Below are 21,233 nucleotides of genomic sequence, written 5' to 3'. Positions count from 1 at the left end.
ATAGAGTTGGGATGGTTTTGTCTCTAACAGCACTTGTGTCTTCAAGATATGATCAATAATAGAATCTTGGTATTTTCTGCCCTGGAAAGATTTTCCTTTTGCAGCATGATTAGACATGGCATAAAACAGACAACAGCTTTCAGGTGGGGCAGTAAGAGCTGTGGAACTTCTTACAGGGTGCATGTTTTCTGCTGTGAAAAAAGCAAGCTATCATAGTGTGGTTTGATTTTCGCCTAAAAGCCACCTCCATATCAGGGGGTTTCATCAGTATCTACAGCAATGCTGGAACAGTCACGACATTTCTAAGGGATGAATATAGAACTTATTAATCAGATGAAAATTTGAAGTCACTAATGTCTCTTTCATTTTTTGTTTGTTGCCAGTAAGTAAGCTCCTCTAAAAGGCTTGGTCTACAGCAAAGTTAATGAACCCCCACAGGACAGATACAGCTTACACAGCAAGATTGCTTATGCTGACACAGCTTGTTACTACTGCCACAAACGAAATAAACTGTATTGACTTGTTTGTGAGAATGAGTTGCATTTGCACCAGACATTTACTCTGCTGGTATAAAAATGCCCATTATTTTATTTTTTACCCCACAAGCCTCAGAGACATGACTGGACTTGGAAGAGCTTTTTGCACCTACCTGTCCCAATGCCTTTCCCCCTCCCTCTTCTGTTGGAGAGGTCATTTCATAACTGACTGTGTTGTTTATGAGTTGGTGGGTAGCCATAGGTTATTTGGGCATTTGTTTTTCACTGTCCCTAAAAATGCTTGGGGGAAGAGGCAAGGGAGGAAAATTAAATTCTTATTTTTATTTAATCAGACCTCTGAAATTTGTTTTGGAATGTAATTGGCAGGAATAGGGTCTGGGTGGAAAATTTTGGTTTACCATTTCACACATGCACAATTCTCAAAGACATGTAATAACTCCTAAAACAGGTTGCTGCAGACTTAGGAGACTATTTCTTTCCCCTTGTGCCTATCCAGTCCAAAATACTGTGTTCATAGATTAAAATTCTTGGTAATCCAAAAGATTCTTATATTATTTCATAGCTTCCAGTGTATTTCTGCTCCCTCTTAATCTACATTAAGGAGACTGCAAAGACAACTTTGCAGAAGTAGGAATGGTAGTCACACTAAAGAAAGTATTTGTATTTGCTGGAAAAGGAGAGTCGTGCAGCAGAGAAGCACATATTAAAAGGCAGATATGACTGAATTCACTTATTTTAGCATACAGGTGCTCTGTATCGTTGCAAGTTTCATAACATAAGCTGCAAGCAGCAACTGCCAGAGAGAAAAGAACTAAATATGTCTTTTCTGCTTCTTTTTAATACAGAAGTTAAGACTAAGACTTCTGTTATACATTGGAAAGGCAAATTCTACCCATCTGGTCAAAATTTTAGGAGATAACAAGAAATTGGTATTTGGGAAAAAATCAAAGAGGTTTTAACATCTGTTTCAAAATTATTAAAAGATGATTCTTCTGAAAGTTCAAGTACCCTTTATACTATTGCCTGTGACATAAGGAACAATTATCCTCTTATTTAAGGGAGGACCATCCTCGTTTTAAGGAACACTTCTGCACCTCCTTATAGATTAGGAAAACATATAACAAAGCAAATACATTTATGAAAGCAGAAACGTCTCATAACTACATGTCAATCTCAGCACCTTATTTACTCCCTTCTGTATCAACTCCAGGCATATTTTTAAACTTCAGATTTGAAAATGCAGTATCAGATGCCACCACCCTTCCCAAGATCTTTACAGCAGTACTGTCAACTGCCTGGTGAAGGAAGATGTAATTATTCACGTACAAAGCCATTACTCAAGTTAACGTTCATAACAAACAATTCATAAATTTGAAATAAGTCAACCAGAAAAGAGGATTTTTTCTCCCTGAACGTACACATTTTGCAAAACTATAAAGAAAAAAAACTGCAATAACTAAATAATTGTAAACTCTACATTCTCTGGCCTTTTTCATTCTTTATTCATGAATCTGTAGCTCCCACATTTTAAGCTTTTCTTTGGCAGAACATCACCACCTAGTGATCATGTGTGCTTACAGGAGCTTCCAGAAAGCTGATTAGAACCCAAAAACAGAAGGCTGATGGGAAGAGAAAAAGAAAGTTTAAGTGAAGAAAAATCCTTTTATTATTTACGTTGGAAACAGTTCCTAAGGAAGATTGAATAGGACACTCTAAAGTAATATAAGAAGATTTTTAGAGACTGATTAATTGAATAACGGTTAAGTAACAATATTATTAAATGGATCCTTTTTGCTGACAGTATCTCAGATCAATTTATTTCATTAATATCAGATAAAATTACAATTAAATTTACATGTAAAATACTAAGAAAGAGGAAATTCAGACATTTTTAGGAAAACCCTCCCAGTAGTGACAGCTATTAAGTGGAAATAGCATCTTGACTACATGTTATACCCTAAAACAAGGCTAGTACACATCATAGAATTAAAACCCATATTTACCAGCATCTCATATAGTCCAATTGGTAAGTTTCTTTGGAATTTTTTTTTTGGCTCTGAGATACCCAAGAATCAAGATGGAGGTCTCATTTGTAGATAAGCTTCTCCCAAGCAAATCACTTAGTATTGCAATCACTGTTGAAGTGTTTCTTTCTGTGAGACCATACCACCACTCCAGTTACACTCTGTTCACCTTTGGAGCAATTTTAAAAGGCAGAAATACAAAATACAGACTAACTCAGTATATATTTTCTAAATATTAAAAAAAAAAAAGGAAACATACCAAATTTTTGCAGATGTGTTCAGACTTATAAAATTAAATGTCATTGCTATGTTGAGCTAAATAAAGTAAAAGATAACAAAAGAACACACATTTAAAAGCCAGCAACATTGAACTGTTCCCTAGAACGTTTCTCAAAAGTGGACATACCTGGAGTTTTCAGCTTGTTCAAACAATGAACATAGCTATAATTAACAAAAAGGAGCCACACAAATCTGTGCAAAAAGCAAGAAAGTATTTCAGACAATGAAACTACATTGCAGTCAGTTTCACCAGGGAACAATCACCTCAACAAAATGGTTTATTTTCAGGAAGTTCCTTCAGAATACTCATAAATGCTTTAAATGCTTGCTAAAGCTTATTCTCCCAAATTCTTCTGCTTAGATGCGCACTGGAAGGATCATATTTATGCCTTTCCTGCCAATAAAGTTCAATTCCAGGCCCATTCTGCAGTTTTGTCGGTTATATTTTCTACGGCTAAAAGTGGGAATCTCAAGCAAGAGCCGTAGCAAAGGGAAGATTACAGAGTCCATGATCTATCCTAAGCAGGAGGTGACAAAGAACTGCCCAAAAGGGAAGGCAAGCCACACCAAGCCCAGGCACAAAGGGACAGGGGCCAAAGCTTCACTACTCCTGCATACAAGGGGCTCACCCCTTGTGAGCACAGGCCTTTGGCACGGGGCCAGCGCCGGGCTGCCAGAGGGGAGCCCATGGCCTCAGCAGGGCTCAGGCTGTCCACAGCCAGCATCCCTCCAACTTCAGGTGGGCATTCCAGGCTCTGAGTGCCACTCTGCCTGCATGGGGGGATGCCCTGAGCATTAGCGGCCCACTGCCAGCATCAGATCAGGCTCCAGAGATGCTGGCTGGTCTTGAGCCTGCTCAGCATCCCACGGGAACAACACAGGTGGAGAATGCCAGCAGACAAGAGGCCCACACTGTGTGTGTGTCTCAAACACCGATAACTGCATGGCTGTGGAGTCAGCCAAGGACTCCTGGTAAAAACATGAGAGAGCTGTTGGGAGGAACCCAGCACTATTGGTAATAACTGCACATCAGAAAGAACAACTTGTGACTGGAGAAGGGGGCCATGCAGAGGTAGGACACCACTTCTCTGGGACAAACATCCGTGTTCTAGTGCCTGGAGGTAAACACAACACAGTACAGCAAAACAGTAAGAATAAAGCTAAGAAGTGAGCATAGGCTGCAGAGCAGAGTCAAGATCATGCAAGAACCACCACAAAGCCTCTGACCTATTTCCAGAAAGGTCTGAAAAAATGGACTGTGCATGACAATTAATTGGCATACAAAGCAAGAAACCTGGTTTCTGAGCAAGGAAACCTACCCATAGAAAGGAAGCCCCTAAATCCTGGGCAGTGCTTACAGGACCATGGACATCTATTTTATCATCTGCATCAATCACAAAACCAGGAATGACATCCCATCATCTGGGTTGATAATGGAACTAGGATTGCTGGTCTCTTTTTCTCTCCCTTTTTCTTTCTCTCTCCCTCCTCTTTAATCCACCTCTCCTTTTCTCCCTTCTCTTTCACCATGCCCCTTTCTCCCAAACCCTCTGCCATGTGTATATAGGGTAGGCTAGGACTGACATAGCAATTTCCATGCCAAGTGTGTAATCTAGAACCGGGACTAGTGGTCTCTCATGCACATTTTTTTTCTTGCCCTCCCTCTGTTTAATTCATGGTTTATTCTCTGTTTTCCCTTTCACCCTGCCCTTTCTCCCAAATCCTCTGCCTTGTGTATAGGACAGGGTATGGACTAACATAAACATAGCAATTTCCATGCCAAGTGTGTAAGTTACTAATAAAACTTGGTGAGATTTTGCAGACCCTGTCACTTTTGCTGTTCCTTTTGATCATGAGCATTTATGAGTATTGGATGCTTCCTTCCCCTTAAGGGGGTATTTACAAGGGGGTGGTTTCACCATGGACACACTAACATAAGTTCTGTCTGAAGAAGTTTTCTTCCTCCCATTTCTGGGAATCTCCTGGACCAGTCCTGCAGGAGAGGACCACAGAGATGCCAATGGAGGAGAACACGATCCCCAGCTGTTGGGGCAACCACAGCGAGCAGGGCACAGCCACAAGCTCTTAGGGCTTGGGGGCTGCACTGCGCTGTACTTCATCCCATGGCACATACACAGTGCACAGGAGCCGTGTTCCTGTACAAGTCACCCGTGTGGTCTCTAGTGGGATCCAGAGGCCCAGCCAGCAGTCAGCTGCCACAAAGGACCAGGCACACAGCATGCCTGTGGCAGCTCCCCTGGGGAAGCAGGACCCAGAAATGCCTTTGCCCAACATGGAGGAGAACATCAGCAGGACACCTCTGCCAGGCCCTGAGAAGCATGAGAAGGATCAGAGAATCATCTCCCGGACAGAACCTTCTCACATGCTGAAGACCAGCAGCCAGGTAGCCGTTGTACATCCCAGGAGACCTGCATCAAATACTGGAGCTATATCACAGAAAATATCCTTCACAAGAAACTGCCAGGATCTAAATATTTGGACTACCTCCCAGATATTACCACCCAGTTGGATCTGGCACCCTTTCCTACACCTGATACAATCCTGAGGAACTTTTATCAGGTATTAAGCTTTCACCAGACCTCTTTAAGGTCTGTTTGTTTTTAACACAGTAGGCCACTTCTCACATTACACTTCATTTACCCTGGATCACCACCAAATGGTAGACAGCTGATTTTTTTCTCTAATTTAAGACCTCCAGAAGCAGTGTATCAGCCAGATCTATCCCTTCTGTATTTGGTACTAATTACCTGTAATCCAGCCAAACAAAGTATAAAAGCCCAGCTGCAGCAGGATTCACAGACTACAGGCAAGACAGAGACACATATCTTAATGAACACAAGAAGCAGGAACCATTGTGTAACCCAGCTTCTCTCCAGTTTGGATCTGGATCTCAGTTCCATGCCGTACTTATCCTCACTTGAAATTAAAAAAGGAGGTCCTTAAGATATTCCAAATCCAGAGACAGTATTTTGTCTTACCTCTGTTACTCAGCAACTTCCCTCCCTCCACCAGTAGATGTGAACCAAACCCAAACCGCAATGGTTCCCTTAAACAGTAAATAGATACATCCCAACTGGCCCACAGGCAACTGGGAATGCTCCAAGAGACTGCAGAACAACTGCAGAGCCACTTCAAGCAAGATCAATACAAAATCTTTTATCTACAGTTTCATTATAAAATTTTTCATACAGGTTATTTGACAGCATGAAGACAATCAAAAAAAAAACCCCAAAAACTGAAGGACAGAGAAAGGCACCAAGTCTAAAAAATCCAGTTTATGCCAAGTACCTTGTTCAATGAGAACACTGAGAAGCTGAACATTTTACTACAGATTTTCTGCCTCCCTTCCATCAGTTTCAGATCTAGGGAAAAAACAACACATTCCAGCTTCAACTCTTACAAAGAAATAAGTTTACCTCTTAGGGTCCTTTTAATAAGGATTCCTCCAAATGCCATGTTAATGAACAGCATGATCAGTAGTTAATGACTACTTTGATCATGTGGAGAGAAAAGGTAGCAGTCAGAGAGGACATGACAAGCATGTCCTAGGCCTGTTTATGAAATTATTGCATCTTGACTGGCAGAGATAAGTAGCAACATGCAAAAATCTGACTGTTTTCTAAGAGCAGGGTTCCTGTAGGTTATATTTATTATTTTTATATAAATTAAAGAGGGTGCTAAACAAGTAATAAATGTCTCCCTAGGAAAAAAAAAAAGAGAAAGGAGATGGATTTTAAAGAACACTACTTGGTGCAAATGAGTCTTCAGTTCTGGATTCAAGATGAAAACATATTATACATATATTTTTTAAGATGTTTGTTTGTTTTTTTAATGCCTAAAGATCCCTTTTCTTTTAAATCTCTGGATACCTTTTTAATTTCCTTATCTTCCACAGCCATTCACATCCTTGGCAGCTTTTTTATTGACTGCACAAGGCCCTGCAGTAGCCTGTTTCAGGTCTAACTTAAATTTCTAATGATGCTGTGCCAGAGTTAATGAATACATGGGATAGTCTGAACTATGAGAACATCCTAAGAAGACATCAGAAACTAAGTAGAAGCTCAGAAGCAGAAAAAGCTCTCAGTTTAACTCAAGAATGAGCAACATTGCTGACAGTGAGCAGACTAAATTTGCAACAGCCTTACATTACAGTATGTTAATGACTTAGGAAAAGCCCAATAAATGAAAACAGCAGTAGTATAGAAGAAAGAAATGAACTTGAAAGACAAGGTATAGAAAGAAAAATTGAAGACTTCATTGAAAGATGAAGCAACTGGTGCCAATGTACTGCCAATTATTTTTTATTTTTTATTTTTTATAAAGGAAGTAGAAATCTTTTAACAATGTTCAAGTTAGTGAACTATTAGAATACCATTTGGCCACAGGCCTCTGAAAGATTGTTTCAGCTTGTCAAAGTGTGAGTATTTTTCCAGGAAAAAAAATTGAAACTGGAAATACCACTGGATCAATCCACACTCAAAAAAGTCTCACACTTCTTTCCCTTCTGTATTTAAACTAGAATTCAAAAACTAGTGTCCTCCAGCTGTCTAGTTGTTTGTAATTTACTATATCCTTCTCTCTTGTACTATGGATACAGAAGTTCATCAAACAATTACAGAATCTCCCAACATATTTGGAGACTTCTATTCTCAATTTATTTATTTTAATCAAACTGCAAGAATGATTAATTAACATTAAACTGGCTTCTTTCATACATTTATTGGATTGAGAATGCTTTAAATGTAAACTGCTGTGCTATTTTAAACCCACAAACAACTTACATGTGGTGCGCTGCTTTAAACTTAGTTTTGAACTTTACCACATTATCAAGTATCTGCCCACTACTGTAGAAAAAAAAAATCAGTCAAAAAAAGACTCGTGGATAACCTTATTGACATTTTTTAAAACAAGGAAACACTGAAACAAACATAATTCCCTCTTTTTTTCACTGCTAGCTAAGAGCTAGCATGACTAAGAACTTCAGGAATTCGTTTGTTGTGCCACCTTTTCCTTATCTTGGTATTGTAGGCATGCTGCTGGTTCTAGTGGTTAGAGCTGATGTTTCAATGTCAGCTAGAAAAAATCAAAAGGAAGAAAACATTTAGTTCTCTGTGTACCTGTTCTTCCACAAGCTACAAATGACAGTACTGAAATGATATAGTGCATGTTGAGACCTTCTCCTCTATCATAAAACCAGAGTGCAATACATGAAATAATAACTACCTCGACTTCATTATCTGACATGCTTTATGAGTTGAGTTTTTTCATTCCAAAGGAATATGGTCCCAAAGCTGCAGCAACTGCTCTCCAACTTGTGGTTCGAGCTCCTAGAAGCAATCAGGAAATTAAAAAATTTATTAGCACTGCTGCGATTGTGCATATAAAAACTATTTTTTACAAAATCCTTAGAAGAGGTTGCTGGTGGTCTTTCTGAAAGAATTGTTACTTTTGCTATTGTGACTTATATTAGAACTATCCCTACAACAAGGGGTCAACAGCAGATTAGAAACATTCATAAGCAATCCTCATCTACCAGTTGTTTGGGATTTTTTTTTGTTTCAGGCAAGATGTCTGTTCTCAAAAAAGAATTCTTAATGAAGATACCATCACTAGAACAGATGTGCCATACAATTTGTGCGTTCCACAGGCCACTTCCTTATTAACTAAAGATCATTATTCTCCACATCTTTTAGGTTTAATTCCATTAAATGCAGTGGAGAATGTGGAAAGGCAGGTCACAGATAATGCAGTGGTTCTTGGTGGAATCACAGACAATAATATAAATCACTTATTTTTGATATTGTTCAGATTCTTTAGGTCTTAAGAGCCACTTAGAGGAGAAGCACTGTCAACTTCAACATGTGCTACGTTCCTTTCCTTATTCTTACAATACTTTCCTTCCCTTATTTTTCAACTGAAGAGTTTTTGGGGAAGCAGTGAGAAGACAATACAAAAAGTTTAGCTCCAGAATCTTGTATCAAGGAGATGTTTTGGGAGGGGACTGAGGAGAATGCAAAAACTGCTGCAGAGAATTCTTGTGCAAATTCTTTTCTGGCTTTTTGTACTTGCATTTAGCTTTAATAGATTGGAGAATAGTACTAAGCTTTATTCTGCCTCAAATATCAAGATTCTCTTGAGGCTTTACAGAAAATGCAAACCTCTAATTATGAACGGTTATTTGGGTATGACAGACTATTTTATCTCAGAGGACACATCTGAATCAAACAGGAAACAAACCTCCAGAAATTAAAAGAAAACCACCACCAACATTTCATTTATTTTGAAGAAATCCAGCTTTAAATATTTTTTTTTAAATAACATTAAGCAAGAAACTGGTTTGATTTTAACAAATTCACTACTGCAACAGTAATTATGCATTAGCTGAAGCTACAATGCGCTCCAAGGAACTGTGATTCAGATTAATACATACATGAACACAGTTGAGTTAAAGGCTGAACAAGCTAATGAAGAAAACACAGTTCCACCAAGTAAAGAAGACTTTAGAAAAGAGTAACTACCTGGCCATCTCTGCTTATCTGTACTTTCTTATTGTCATTCCAAGGGTTGAGCAAATGATGTGCAAACTGGAAAGGAATGCTTTCTTTTCGGATCCACTCCACCTTAAATACACCTCCAAATCCAGCAGATCCCCAGTCCTGACTTTTCTCACGCCCTATTGATGAACACATTCTAGCAAAACCCTGGAAAAAAAATTTAAATATGAAAGAACAGACATAATGAGAGCACATCTATTTATGCTGGAATTAAATAAATGAGTGGACTTCATATGAAACTTTCAAATTAGTTTCAGTGATTGATTCAAACATTCACACACATGAAGCTGGATCTCCCAAAATGTTTACACCTAGAAAGTTGGAAGTATAATTTGTTTTTTCCACATCAAATATACCTTCTAGAATATGAGCATAAAGGATATCTTTCAATTAATCTTTCACAATTAACATTCAAGCAGCTTTTTAAAGCTTCATAACAGAGGTTGAAAAGCTGCTGTAAAAAGTGCAAGGTATCAAGATGAATGTTCTATGCCCATTAGCTATTCCTCGCTACTTGTACAAAATTCTTTCAAACATCTCTTCCTTCCTTCCTTCCGTCTGTCCTTCCATCCTTCTTTCCCTTATGCCCTCTTTGTTAACAAACATTCATATACAATTAAAAATGAGGAGCTGCTCTCCAAAGAAATAAGTTAAAGCTCTCAAAAGTTTCTTCTTTAATGAAGCTGAAAGAAATTCCAACAAGACAAGTATTCAGAAATGAAATGAAAGAAACCACAAATCCAAGATTGCATTTAATTTATTTAGGGATACCCTTTAAACACAGACTACAAACAAAACAAAAATAAACCCAGACCATGCACAATGTATCAACTGTTCAGGCAAATTTACTCCAGTTATGACTTAGGAGTCCAAGAGATACAGTGCACTGCCTAAGGTTACCAGCACACACTGCTGCTGTAAGTCATGTAGTCCTAGACAGCTCAAGCCTTAAATTAAAATAAATTAAAATTAATAAAAGGAACAGAGGAAAAATACAGGTGGAAAGTAGAGACACCTGAGGCAAGAAAATATTATTAGAAATGTTAATCTCATGTTCCCATGAAGATAAGTGCATTGTCAAAACCGGAAGGGCAAGGCAACATAATCCATCTACATCCCGAGTTCCATGTGTCCTCTCCTCCCAGCTTTCTTGTCTAAGACCACCAATACAACAGCCCATTTTCAGATTCAAATGGCATACTGAAAATTACTTTCCAATATGCCATTTGCATTTGCCAAATCACTGTACACATACCTACATTTCACCACAATCCTTCAGTGGTATCATCAAGATCTCTATGTTTGGACTGGTTCATTAAATTTTAAGTTTAGCTGACTTCTATTAATAGTTTATAATATATAAAGAGGTAAATTGAACTTTCTTTACTTGGAGCAATTGAGATTAGCAGGCTCTACAAAACAGTTTAACTGCAACTTTGTACTAGCAGGCCAAGTCTTTACCGTTAAACTGGCCACAAATACGTCAACAAACTGCTGACAAATACCTCACTAAATGCGAACTCAAGACAGCTCTGAAAGAAACATGGCCATGTCTTTCCAGCTTCCTAACTTTGAGAAACTACAGTTCCAGCAGAACAGTTTTTATTAAAACTTGTATTAAAGACATATGAGTTTCCTGGCTTTAGAAAGCTGTGACTTGATTGTATCTTCTTGTTCACTTACAACATTTATTTTGGCACGCAGAGAAAAAGTCAGCAATTCCCTGCTTTGTATGGGTTTCTTTGTTCCACTGCTGCTGTTTTAAAGCATTTATGTAGGGTAGAAACATTATTCTGACTCATTATGTTTGGAGACAACCTAGTTTTATCCTTTGAGGGAAAAATCAAGTTCATTAAAAGAGACTACTTTGGAGAAGAATGAACTACTCTTCCTCAGCAATCAAGAGACATTGGCACAGTACTTATTATGAAGTAAGAAGTTGTAAGCAAAGCCCTCCATACTGTACACAGCCATTTGCTGCACTTTCCTAAACCATCAACCACTACCAATGGCTGGTATTAACTAAGGACTCACCTGGAAGTGTCCAGACCCTTGAACAGAAAATACTAAGTAAACCATGCTGCTTTCCCAAAAGGCTCCATTCAGCTTTCGTTCATTACTTGGCATAGTGGACCATATACCCTTCTGCTGAGAAATCTCAATGTTCTGCAAGTTGCTACTTTTCATTATAAAGTACCGAACTGGCATATTTTGTCTTGGTGAAGGTGATTTGGAAGCCTGAAAGAATTAAATTAAATTAATAAATACAATAAAATAATAATACAATAAAAATAATAACACAATAACAAAAAATACAATAAAATAAACCAAGCTTTAGCTCTGAAGTTCTACATGCATGCAGACAGACCTTTCAAGGAGTTTTTCTTCTCTTCTCCAAGGTTATCCAAGAAATACACTATCTATCAGCTGTTCCTGTCAGAATTGACTTGAAAGTATATTTACATCTATTTTACATTTTTAAGCATTTTTCAAAATTATAATTAATTCATGAGGGGCAGCAAACAATTATGGCAGAACAAGCCTACAGAGTCTAGTGATTAATTACAATTTTTTGAAGTCTGAGACAACTTCAGATGACACAAAATTAATCACTCTAGACTGTAGCCTGCAGCACACTTGCATTTCCATTTCCAGGAAACAAATTTTCTCCCTGTAAAATTGGCTGAATTTAAAAAATACAGGGAGATTTGTGAAAATAACCTCACTAAAAATGTATGCTTTAATAAATAATCATCAAAAAACTGCCAAGCAGTCATAATGTTCCAGATAACACAAAACTTAAAGAGAATCAGTACCAATGTATGCTATAACAGAAACAGAGGAAGACAGAATCCACAGAATTCAGAAATGCATGTACTGTACACACTGTCACTGTTTATTATACCAAGTTCCAAAAAAAGAACACCTCAAAATTGGATTTTTTTTATACTTTGAATAGCTTTTATAAAAAGATATTTATTTTTGATTTTTGATTCAAAAAGAAATATTATGTGGTTGTTAACAATGAAAATCTAAGTTAGGTTCTTAATTTATCAATACAATACCTGGTAGTTTCTGAAAGATATCAGCAAGAGATTCTATTCATTTTGAAGAGCATGGTAATATGTTTGTAAGAACTGTACCTTTCCAGACATTGGAGAAGATGGACTAGCACAGGGGCTAGGGAAGCTACTGCTGTCTGCAGATTTCACTGATGATCGATCTGACCGGTCATCTGAAATTTGTTTGGAGTGTAAAGTATTTTTTCGTTTGTACTTCTTTGGCTGATGAAGTATGGGACGTGTAGACCTCATCAGAACTCTAAAATGTAAAGGTAGATACAACAGATCCTTTTTGGAAGAGGTCACAGAATAATTTATATCTACATATCAGCCTACTAGATGACCATATATATTAGTCATTCCAAAACATATTAAACACTAAATAAAAAAAGATGCATTCACTCTGTAATGGTTAAACCTCTTCTGCTACTTCCCAAGGAGTACAACTCATGGACACTATTTCTGACTGCTCTCCCAAACAGCCAGCATAGATATTAAATAATTCTCAATGAAATCCCAACTAACAACACAGCACAGGGCAGTATCAAAGCTTTCAGCTGTAAAAGTAGCAGAAAAGTAGCAGAAATTCAAGTGATGTTTTTACAGATAAATAAATTTACAAGCTACAGTCTCTGGAAGATCTCAACATCTTACTTTTCAGCATGAGAGGAGTCAGAGAATTCAGTTTCTGCTGTACTTCTCCTGGTGTTAGTTGACCTCCATGTAGATGGTACAAGACGATCTTCAGAAGCCACAGGTCTTGGTCTCTGACCAATTCCTGAAGGCTGCTGCAAACCTGCAGACTGTTCTTCAGCAGTTAAAACAGCTACAACTGCTCTTACAATTGCTTCATCAGCTTGAGACCACGATTTAGAGGGAGCTCGCATGCGACGCAGAAATAAGCTATGCCACTTCTGTCTGAGTTGCAACACCAAGCCAGCAGCCTGTAATGAATTTCAGTTCTGTTAAAGACTAATAAATGTATCAGTTAGGCAAAGGGTATCCTACGTCCCTGCATCTTTCCTATCAGGCAGCAGGTGGCATTCTGGCAAACTGAAAGGCAAGTCTAAGGGCTCGGGGTGGGGGGGGGGAGAAAACCTCACATTTAAATTATGCTGTTATCTTTTCTCTCCTCAAGTCCAAGATAATTTCTAAACCATTTCATGCTGCACTGCACAAAACTTTAAATTCTATTGTAAACACACAGGATTTTTCATTTTTCACTTTAAAAATTTATCTTTTCTTTAAAAGCAGTCTTTTCATGTCTAATGCCCTTCTGCCAGTTCAGTTTGTTTTTATGGGCTCTTCAGACATACTTGATGGAAAAGACCTCTGGTTACTCTACCTTCTAACACAATCAGAGCTTTGCAATAACCAGAAGACTTGTATCCTCAAAGGCTAGGGCTCTTTTCTTCTTTTTATAAAACCTGACAGCAATTTTCTTTCAGCAGCTCCAGTTTCAGGTGCTCCATTTTAGTCAAGCAACTTAAGTCATCCTCTCAGAAGAGGACATACACAATATGCCATTTTTACTGTTCTCTCAGCTCCTGCTCAAATTTTGTCTAACCCAGCTCAAGCTATGGTCTTGTGTGCTGGGAGAACCACACAGGCAATACAGGTGACCACAAACAGCAGAAGAGCCATTATACAGCCACTACTCCTGCACCTTGCTGCTCCCTGCAGCCATTTTCTTTTGTCTGGCAGTTTCTTTAGAATCTCCTAACTTATGGAAATGGATCAAACTGCCAGGCTGGAAATCATAAAACATCAGATACCCAAACTGCTTCTGAAGCAAATCCAACAGCAGCTGACTGCTGAGGATTTCCTGCTTCCCAGTGTGATATGTAGGACAGCCGCACCATGACAGAGGAAGAAGGATGAACACTTGCAGTTGGCTAGGTAACTAATTCTTTCTTCCTTTTTGCTCACAGGTGCAAGATTTAAGAGTTATGGGTTGTATCAATCCATAGGAAGCCCTACAACTTGGATGTTGAATATGTGAATTCACGCAAATGACTAGCATGGGCAAAAGAAGATTGAGTCCGTGTTTGTGTGTTTTTCATATTTCTTACTGAACTCATGAAATAAAAGTTAACTAAAAGATGGTGTGTTTTCCTGTAAATTTGAGAGACTTGAAGGGATCACAATAGCCATTCTTCCAGCAAATCTTTGGCTATCCAACTATTTTAAGAATCTTTTTAGGATGGTATGGCATAAATATTCTTCTACACAAAACAAGCATGGAAGTGATAGATTACGTACTTCAGAGTCCAGTTTGAGGTGGAGCCATTCATCTAGCTTCAGTAATGATACATTAGAAGTTGTTCTGTCCTCCATCTCACTGTCACTGCTACCACTGGATACCCTGTCTCCTGAATTAAGTATAAAAAATGCATTAACATTTCTGTATTATTTACATTCACATACAAAAACTCGAACATCACTATATTACCAGCAATAAGCTAATTTTCCTTCTAAATTTTCACTTAAAATGTAAACATTTGTAAACACACTTTTTCATTTCTGCATATACATCCCAGGGAAGGTCTTTGCATCAGTTAGAAGACCAGGTTCCCAGACCTCCTAAGAGCCCTACTACATAAACACCCATACTGATGTGATCTGACTCTTTCATTTCACCAATAACAAGCCATTATCAAAGTTTTGCCTGAAGTTGTTTGTAAAACCACATATTGCTCTATACTTTCTATCTTAGTATAACGATTAAGAAAAAAAAATATAAATGCACATGGCTATTTAGGATTCCTTTTTCAAAGTGCAATTCAATCAGCATTAACATTATTTTAAGGGTAACAGTTTCGGAGCAATCAGGAAAGTCAGCCTGGACTCTTACTTCAAGCTAGTATTTCTACAGAACTGACAACAGATAAGATTATTTTTGCTTCTATTCTTACAGCACGCCATTTAAATATGAAAAAAGGAAATTTTAATAAATTGTCTACTACTTCTAGCTAATAATTTGGCTAATTGACATTAAAAGTTATCAGTAGAAAATAATCTTTAAAATGCATGTGTCAACTGAAAGCAATATGATTATTTGCCACATTAACTGTAACTATATTATTCAGTTTGAATCATCCGGTTCAAAGTATCAAATAAACTAGGCTGTAGAAAAAATATACATACTACATTTCTCAGCATTAGTACTGTCTTTAAACATTTTGGTTACATTTTTTATTTTTTTGAAAACTATACTGTAATTTCTGAGACTCCAGAATCGTACAAGGATTCACAAAACTCAAGACATTTGTTACACAGCCTACAAATTATTCCTGAACAGCTACAGAAACTATATATAGCTCTGTATTTCAAGAAATAGCCAAATTATGTAGAAAATAGACTTGCAAAATAAGTTTTCCAAATCACATACTAGTATAATATCAACACAAACATTCCAAATCCAGACTCTGGTATACCTTGACAGGATGAACATGCCTGTAAAGCATTACTTGGTAACCTAGCTGGTCCACAGAAGAGAGCCACAGTGATGGGTGTTACAACAGAACAGCACCTGATGTTTGCTATCCTGTGAGCTCTCGTCATTTCATCGTATATCAGCCAGTCTGTAGGGAGTGCCTGAACAGCTGCAGTTTGGCCATTCACTGGGGGAATCTGTGCAAGAGCAAATAAGACTAGGTTATTTTATCATCTATGTGTCATTAAAATAAATTTTAAACTTAGTTCCTACTTTATGTATGTAGAAATAAATACATAAATATTTACATACACAAGAAAAGCTCAAGTATATTCAACCAGACTTAAAAGTTATCCTATCACCTTGAAGAAAAATATTTTGCTTTAAAAGAGGATCTAAAGAAGTATCAGTTTCAGAGCAGAACTTTTTCTTCATAACAATAAGCAGAGATTGTTACCTCATCCAAATACTTATACAACTAGCTTTTTCTTTTAATATTTTGTCTTGTTCCACTTAGCACGACTAACTGAAATACTGGAAAAATACATCAACTCCAATTTTTCATTCTACCACCCGCCAGAAAAAATATTTCCTAAAACGTTCAAAGTGTCTTTACCTTTTTATACTGAGGTTGACTAAGAACAGAGGTTGGATGAAATCGCACTTTCTTCTCCTTTGGTGCAGTTAAAACCAGGCTCTCTCGGTCTACATGCACGAGATTGGGATACATCCCAGCCACTAAGGCAGCTTTAACTACAGCCCAGTTTTCAGAGTTAGCATTAACATCTCTAATATCAGCTCCTGCTCTGGCTCTAACAAAACCTGAAGAAAGAAGGAGATCAAAACTGTGTTATATTTGCTTGTATCTTTTTTGCTTCTCAAAAGGAATTTGAAAAACAAAAATTAAATAAACTACAAATTAGTTGCATTTTTCACAACTGCCAACATTAACAGCACCCTTACACTGAACTCCTTCCTGATAAGGGGTTTCATACTAATGCAAAATAGAACTACTTTTTACAATACTTCTTAACAGAATATTAGAAATTGTGTAATTTAATTGCAACTTGATTACAACTTAGCATGAGTGGACCCTGCCTAAAACCTAGAGTAGGTGAACTTTAAATATAGTGCAGGTGAACTGTTTGTTAGCCTGAACAGCTAAGCAGGGGAAGTATAAGATATCTCTGGATAAAGGATGAGACCTTGGAAGTGGCCCAAGGCTGGCTGAAGCTGTAATATAAGAGCAGGTGATGGGCTGCCTACACTGAGTTAGTGGAAGACCCCAGACCATAAACTGCCATTGGATCAAGAGAAGCATGCAAGGAACAAGCAGGGCACGTGAAGATCAGGCACACTGACAGTAAGGGATAAAGGGATTTCATTATTCAGGACACTCTCCAGGGACATCCAGCTTGACCTGAAATTAACTGACTCTGCCTCAGAACCTAGGGTCTGAACTCATTTTAACAACTGCATCAGGAAAAAATTTACTAGAACATAAAAACCCAAGGAAACATGTCTCACACTGCAAGACAGCAAGATGTTGAACAATCAGGGTGCTTTCAGTTATGCCTGCTGTTCCCCAGCCACATTTTCTTACCCTACCATCTCCCCCATGCCCAGCATGAATATGTACTGGTCTTTTTCAACAATAGGAAGGAAAATGACAAGTAAACACTACTTTCCTTACAATTTGTAAACACTTAACTCTAAAATTATGTTAGAACTTTTTCTAACATATTTACCTGAGGCTCTAAGCTGACCAAGCAACTGTGTTCTCATTCCTACGATGATTTGCATTGTGGCTTGAGACAGGAAGTTCTTTTCACAGAAGGCTCTCTCCCAGCCATCACTGCGTGCCTTCTGCCATGCCTGTAAAGAATAATTTTTTAACATTTGCCTACTAATTTAAATATCTAAAATTCAAAAATGCAGAGTTCTAAAAGCTACATTTATGTCACTAAAATTAACCAAAGTAAATGTATCGAACCTGATTTATTTAACTACTAGATTTTTTTTTCCCATTCCCTCACTGAAATATAATGATAATTAATTTATTTTAAGTTCATTATGTTATTATCGAGATCACTATGTCAAGGTCGCTATTTTAAGTTACCCATGTAACAGGATATAAAGTGGCATCTTGCTGGAACTTACAGAATTTAATCAGGTTTGAAAAGGTCACACAAAATGTCTCCCTCAGAATGTGAGTCCAATATACAGCAAGGCCACAATCTACCACTCTATGTCCAGTTTGGCTGGTAGGTCATTTACTCTGATGTGTGAACAGTCCTTGTTATGAAAGGATACCTGAAAAGCCCTGAGAAGCACCATGTGGTCGCTGAAGGTTCCCGCAGTGAAACACTTCCTGCACAGCATGGCCGCACGCTTTTGAGAGGCCAGCGTGGGCAGCACAAAAGGGTCTCGGTAGGCAAGAGCACAGGCAATGGTCAGGACAGGATCCAGGCACTTCAAAACAACGGCACACAACACCATTTTACCGAGGTGTGGCTCCACTGGCAATTCAGTGAGATGATAACCAAGTTCAGTGAGATCTTCCCAAGGGTCCATGGCATCTATAGTCTGTTTGAAAAAAGAAAAAAAGTGGGGATGTAGGGAAAAGGGGAAGAAGGGGTAAGGGGGCAAAATTAATTTACAATGAAAGCAGAAAAGATATTAATTACATCACCTGGATTTGCTCCCAAACACTAAAGAAGCAAGTCAAACTAGTTTCAATTAAGATTTTACAGTAGTCCCTTCCTTTAACATGGAAAAATACATACACACACACACAAAATGAAAACAAACAAAAATTCAAAGCATCCTTAAGTAAGTGAACAAGACTTTCAGTACAATTAAAAGTCAGTAAAATCTGTTACCACACCACAAATACTAATTAAACATAAATCCCATCTAAATTGTATTCCTCTGCTGACCTTGAGCATTTGCAGAGCATTTTTCACAATGAAAGCTGGTGGAGGATCAGGAGCTTTCAAAAGAAAGTCAACAACTGAACAATTAATTGGAGCCAGAAGTTTTGTGTGTAAACAAAGCTCCTGCAAATTAAAAAGAAGAAAAATACTATTAAGGTTTGGGAAAGAGAAAATACTTACACACCTTTTTGGAGTTATTAGTATGGTCTGGTGATAATACATTTTTTAGAAGTTGTAACTTCTAAGTGAACACACACCTGAAGTGGCATTCTTAGAAGTTCTGGAGTCTGAAATTCCAACATATTCTCAAATCGGAGCCTACTGAAGAGACGAAAACAGACTCCAGGCTGACAGCGCCCAGCCCTGGAAAATAAAATGTGGGAAGCTGTGAAAATTGGAGTTTCTTTTTTATAAAAACCCAACCAAACAAAAAACAACCCACAAAAACTTAGAATGCAATTGCAGAAGAAGGTCTAAGAGAATGGTAATTTTGTTGTTAAGAGGAAGTCCCTCACATGAATTAAAAGAGTTTTCCAGTACATTATTTTTGACAGTGTGGAAATTTATATAATTTTATTATAAGAAAATACTTATAATTTTATTATAAGAAAAATCTGGACAAAAAAAAAAAAAAAAGCAAGACCTATCTAAATAAAGTGATGCAATTTTGCTAACTTGAGATCAATCCAAACCTCAGTCATCTTTTGCCATAGGGAACCTAAGTTGGAAACTTTGTTTCTTCCTCTTTAAATTCCCCAGTTAGAAGTCTAGATGTAAATTGTAAAATGAAGACTGAAAAACATGTGAATGAAGGAACAGAGACAGCAAATGCTCACAATTCATGCTTAAAAACCTGGAGGATAATGACAACATTTTATCTCCAAACGGGCATTTTTTGCTGTCTACTCACATAGACAGCCTATAACTCACTGCGCTGGGAAGAATATGATCTTGAGCATCCTGGTGAATATCCAAAGTCATGAATACTCTGGAGCTGGTCAATAAGGAATCACTGCTCTGTGTCACTTCTAAAAAAGGGATGCTAGGATATCAATTAAAAATGAGCAGTAGGCACTCCTTTGCCCACAGACAAGTTACTGTGGCTGCTGGTGCTACATGGCAGAAAGAGAAATTAAGTTCACAGGGGACAACAACCTAGACCTAATATAAGTTCTGGGACATTCTTGAGTGCTGCTTCTCTGTATCTTGGGAAATCAGTCCAAGAAAATACATGCTGACTCTTTGTTTACTGCAGAGAAGAAGTATTAGCCATTGTTCAACATGACACTGGACTAGCCTAGAAAAATTACCCAGTGTGGCTGCTATAGGTTTGCAATTTACTCTTAATATATGGGATGGTGGATATCTGCAAAATAAAAATCAGTATGAAGCATTTATTACCTGCCTTTTCTCTGGATAGCACTGGCTTTTGAAATCCACACCATCTTCAGCATTGTAACACAACTCAGTGCATCAAAAGACTTCTATAAAAGCACAGCAAGGAACATAAAACCATGATTAACCATGATACATGATATAAGAAGTTATTATTAAGCTTTTAACAGAAGTTCTTTGAAAAATAGAAAGAATAATTTTAACAAACATCAGCAGCTTCTGGCACAAAGGTATGCTCTGAAGTACCTCCTTTCAATTGAATTGATAATGTATGTTTTGCATTATCTTTGTGCCATAGTTTCCTAAATTGAAGTTTTCTTTCTAGTCTCAGGAGGTATTTTTGAATGAATAAAATTATATCATATATATCAAATTTATTACAAAATCAATAAAATCAAAATACAGACTGTATTTTGAATTATCACAAATCAGGAAAAAAACATGTTGTTGTATTGATTAAAGTCTTCTTTGTCTCACTTGGAAATCACATCCTTATTTTCTTACATTTGATGCAAAGTTACAGAAAAACTGTATTACCACAGCAACTTTAGAAATTTGGCATGTATTTCCTCTATGAAATCCAACTTCATTTTCAAAGACATAGGTCTTAAACTACCTCATCATACTGTATCTCCTTTCCTTCACACGTAATTTGTGAATGGGCATTCAACACATCATAAGCAATACTTAAACACTTAATGGCTTTGATTTGGACTTGACACAATAGTAGGACAAAGGGAACTCCCAGTGCTCTCTTAAGTCTCAGGATGTTGGTGGTCTAAACAGATGGACTTGTTTAAAACAACCAACAGAAACTATAAATTAAAAAAACTACATTAGCATATCAATCTACAACAGTTTTTACAAGGTTTATCAAAAGCTAATTATTTACAGTATTTGTCATAAAATAAATGTCAAAACCTCTGTGATCTTTGTTACTTGACATGCACTAGCTGTCAGCCTACTATAAGAAAACAGTCCTCTAAAATTTACCTATTATGTATTGTAGAATAACACTAGGAAGTTTAC

General features: G+C 37.4%; 1 protein-coding gene across 1 annotated transcript in view; it reads right to left on the bottom strand.

The window, feature by feature from the left end:
- Positions 1-2,139: 2,139 nt before the first annotated feature.
- LOC139588741 (3'-5' RNA helicase YTHDC2-like) overlaps positions 2,140-21,233 on the bottom strand; it is a 34,702-nt gene continuing 15,608 nt past the window's right edge. Inside the window, exons 17-30 of the mRNA XM_071424335.1 lie at positions 20,211-20,293; positions 19,067-19,172; positions 18,813-18,932; positions 18,187-18,459; positions 17,622-17,748; positions 16,490-16,695; positions 15,875-16,070; positions 14,700-14,809; positions 13,092-13,381; positions 12,519-12,696; positions 11,410-11,613; positions 9,340-9,522; positions 8,045-8,148; positions 2,140-7,894 (exon numbers count right to left, since the gene is read on the bottom strand). Of these exons, the coding sequence (XP_071280436.1) occupies positions 8,086-8,148; positions 9,340-9,522; positions 11,410-11,613; positions 12,519-12,696; positions 13,092-13,381; positions 14,700-14,809; positions 15,875-16,070; positions 16,490-16,695; positions 17,622-17,748; positions 18,187-18,459; positions 18,813-18,932; positions 19,067-19,172; positions 20,211-20,293 (2,139 nt within the window). The 3' untranslated portion in view covers positions 2,140-7,894; positions 8,045-8,085. The remainder of the gene's footprint in view (positions 7,895-8,044; positions 8,149-9,339; positions 9,523-11,409; positions 11,614-12,518; positions 12,697-13,091; positions 13,382-14,699; positions 14,810-15,874; positions 16,071-16,489; positions 16,696-17,621; positions 17,749-18,186; positions 18,460-18,812; positions 18,933-19,066; positions 19,173-20,210; positions 20,294-21,233) is intronic.

This window comes from Agelaius tricolor, unplaced genomic scaffold, assembly GCF_023055355.1.
Source record: "Agelaius tricolor isolate 1412-34295 unplaced genomic scaffold, bAgeTri1.0.p SCAF_4, whole genome shotgun sequence".
In the NCBI taxonomy this organism is placed as follows: Eukaryota; Metazoa; Chordata; class Aves; order Passeriformes; family Icteridae; genus Agelaius; species Agelaius tricolor.
The sequence above is the reverse complement of the archived record's forward strand: the minus strand, read 5'-3'. Positions and strand labels throughout refer to the sequence as shown.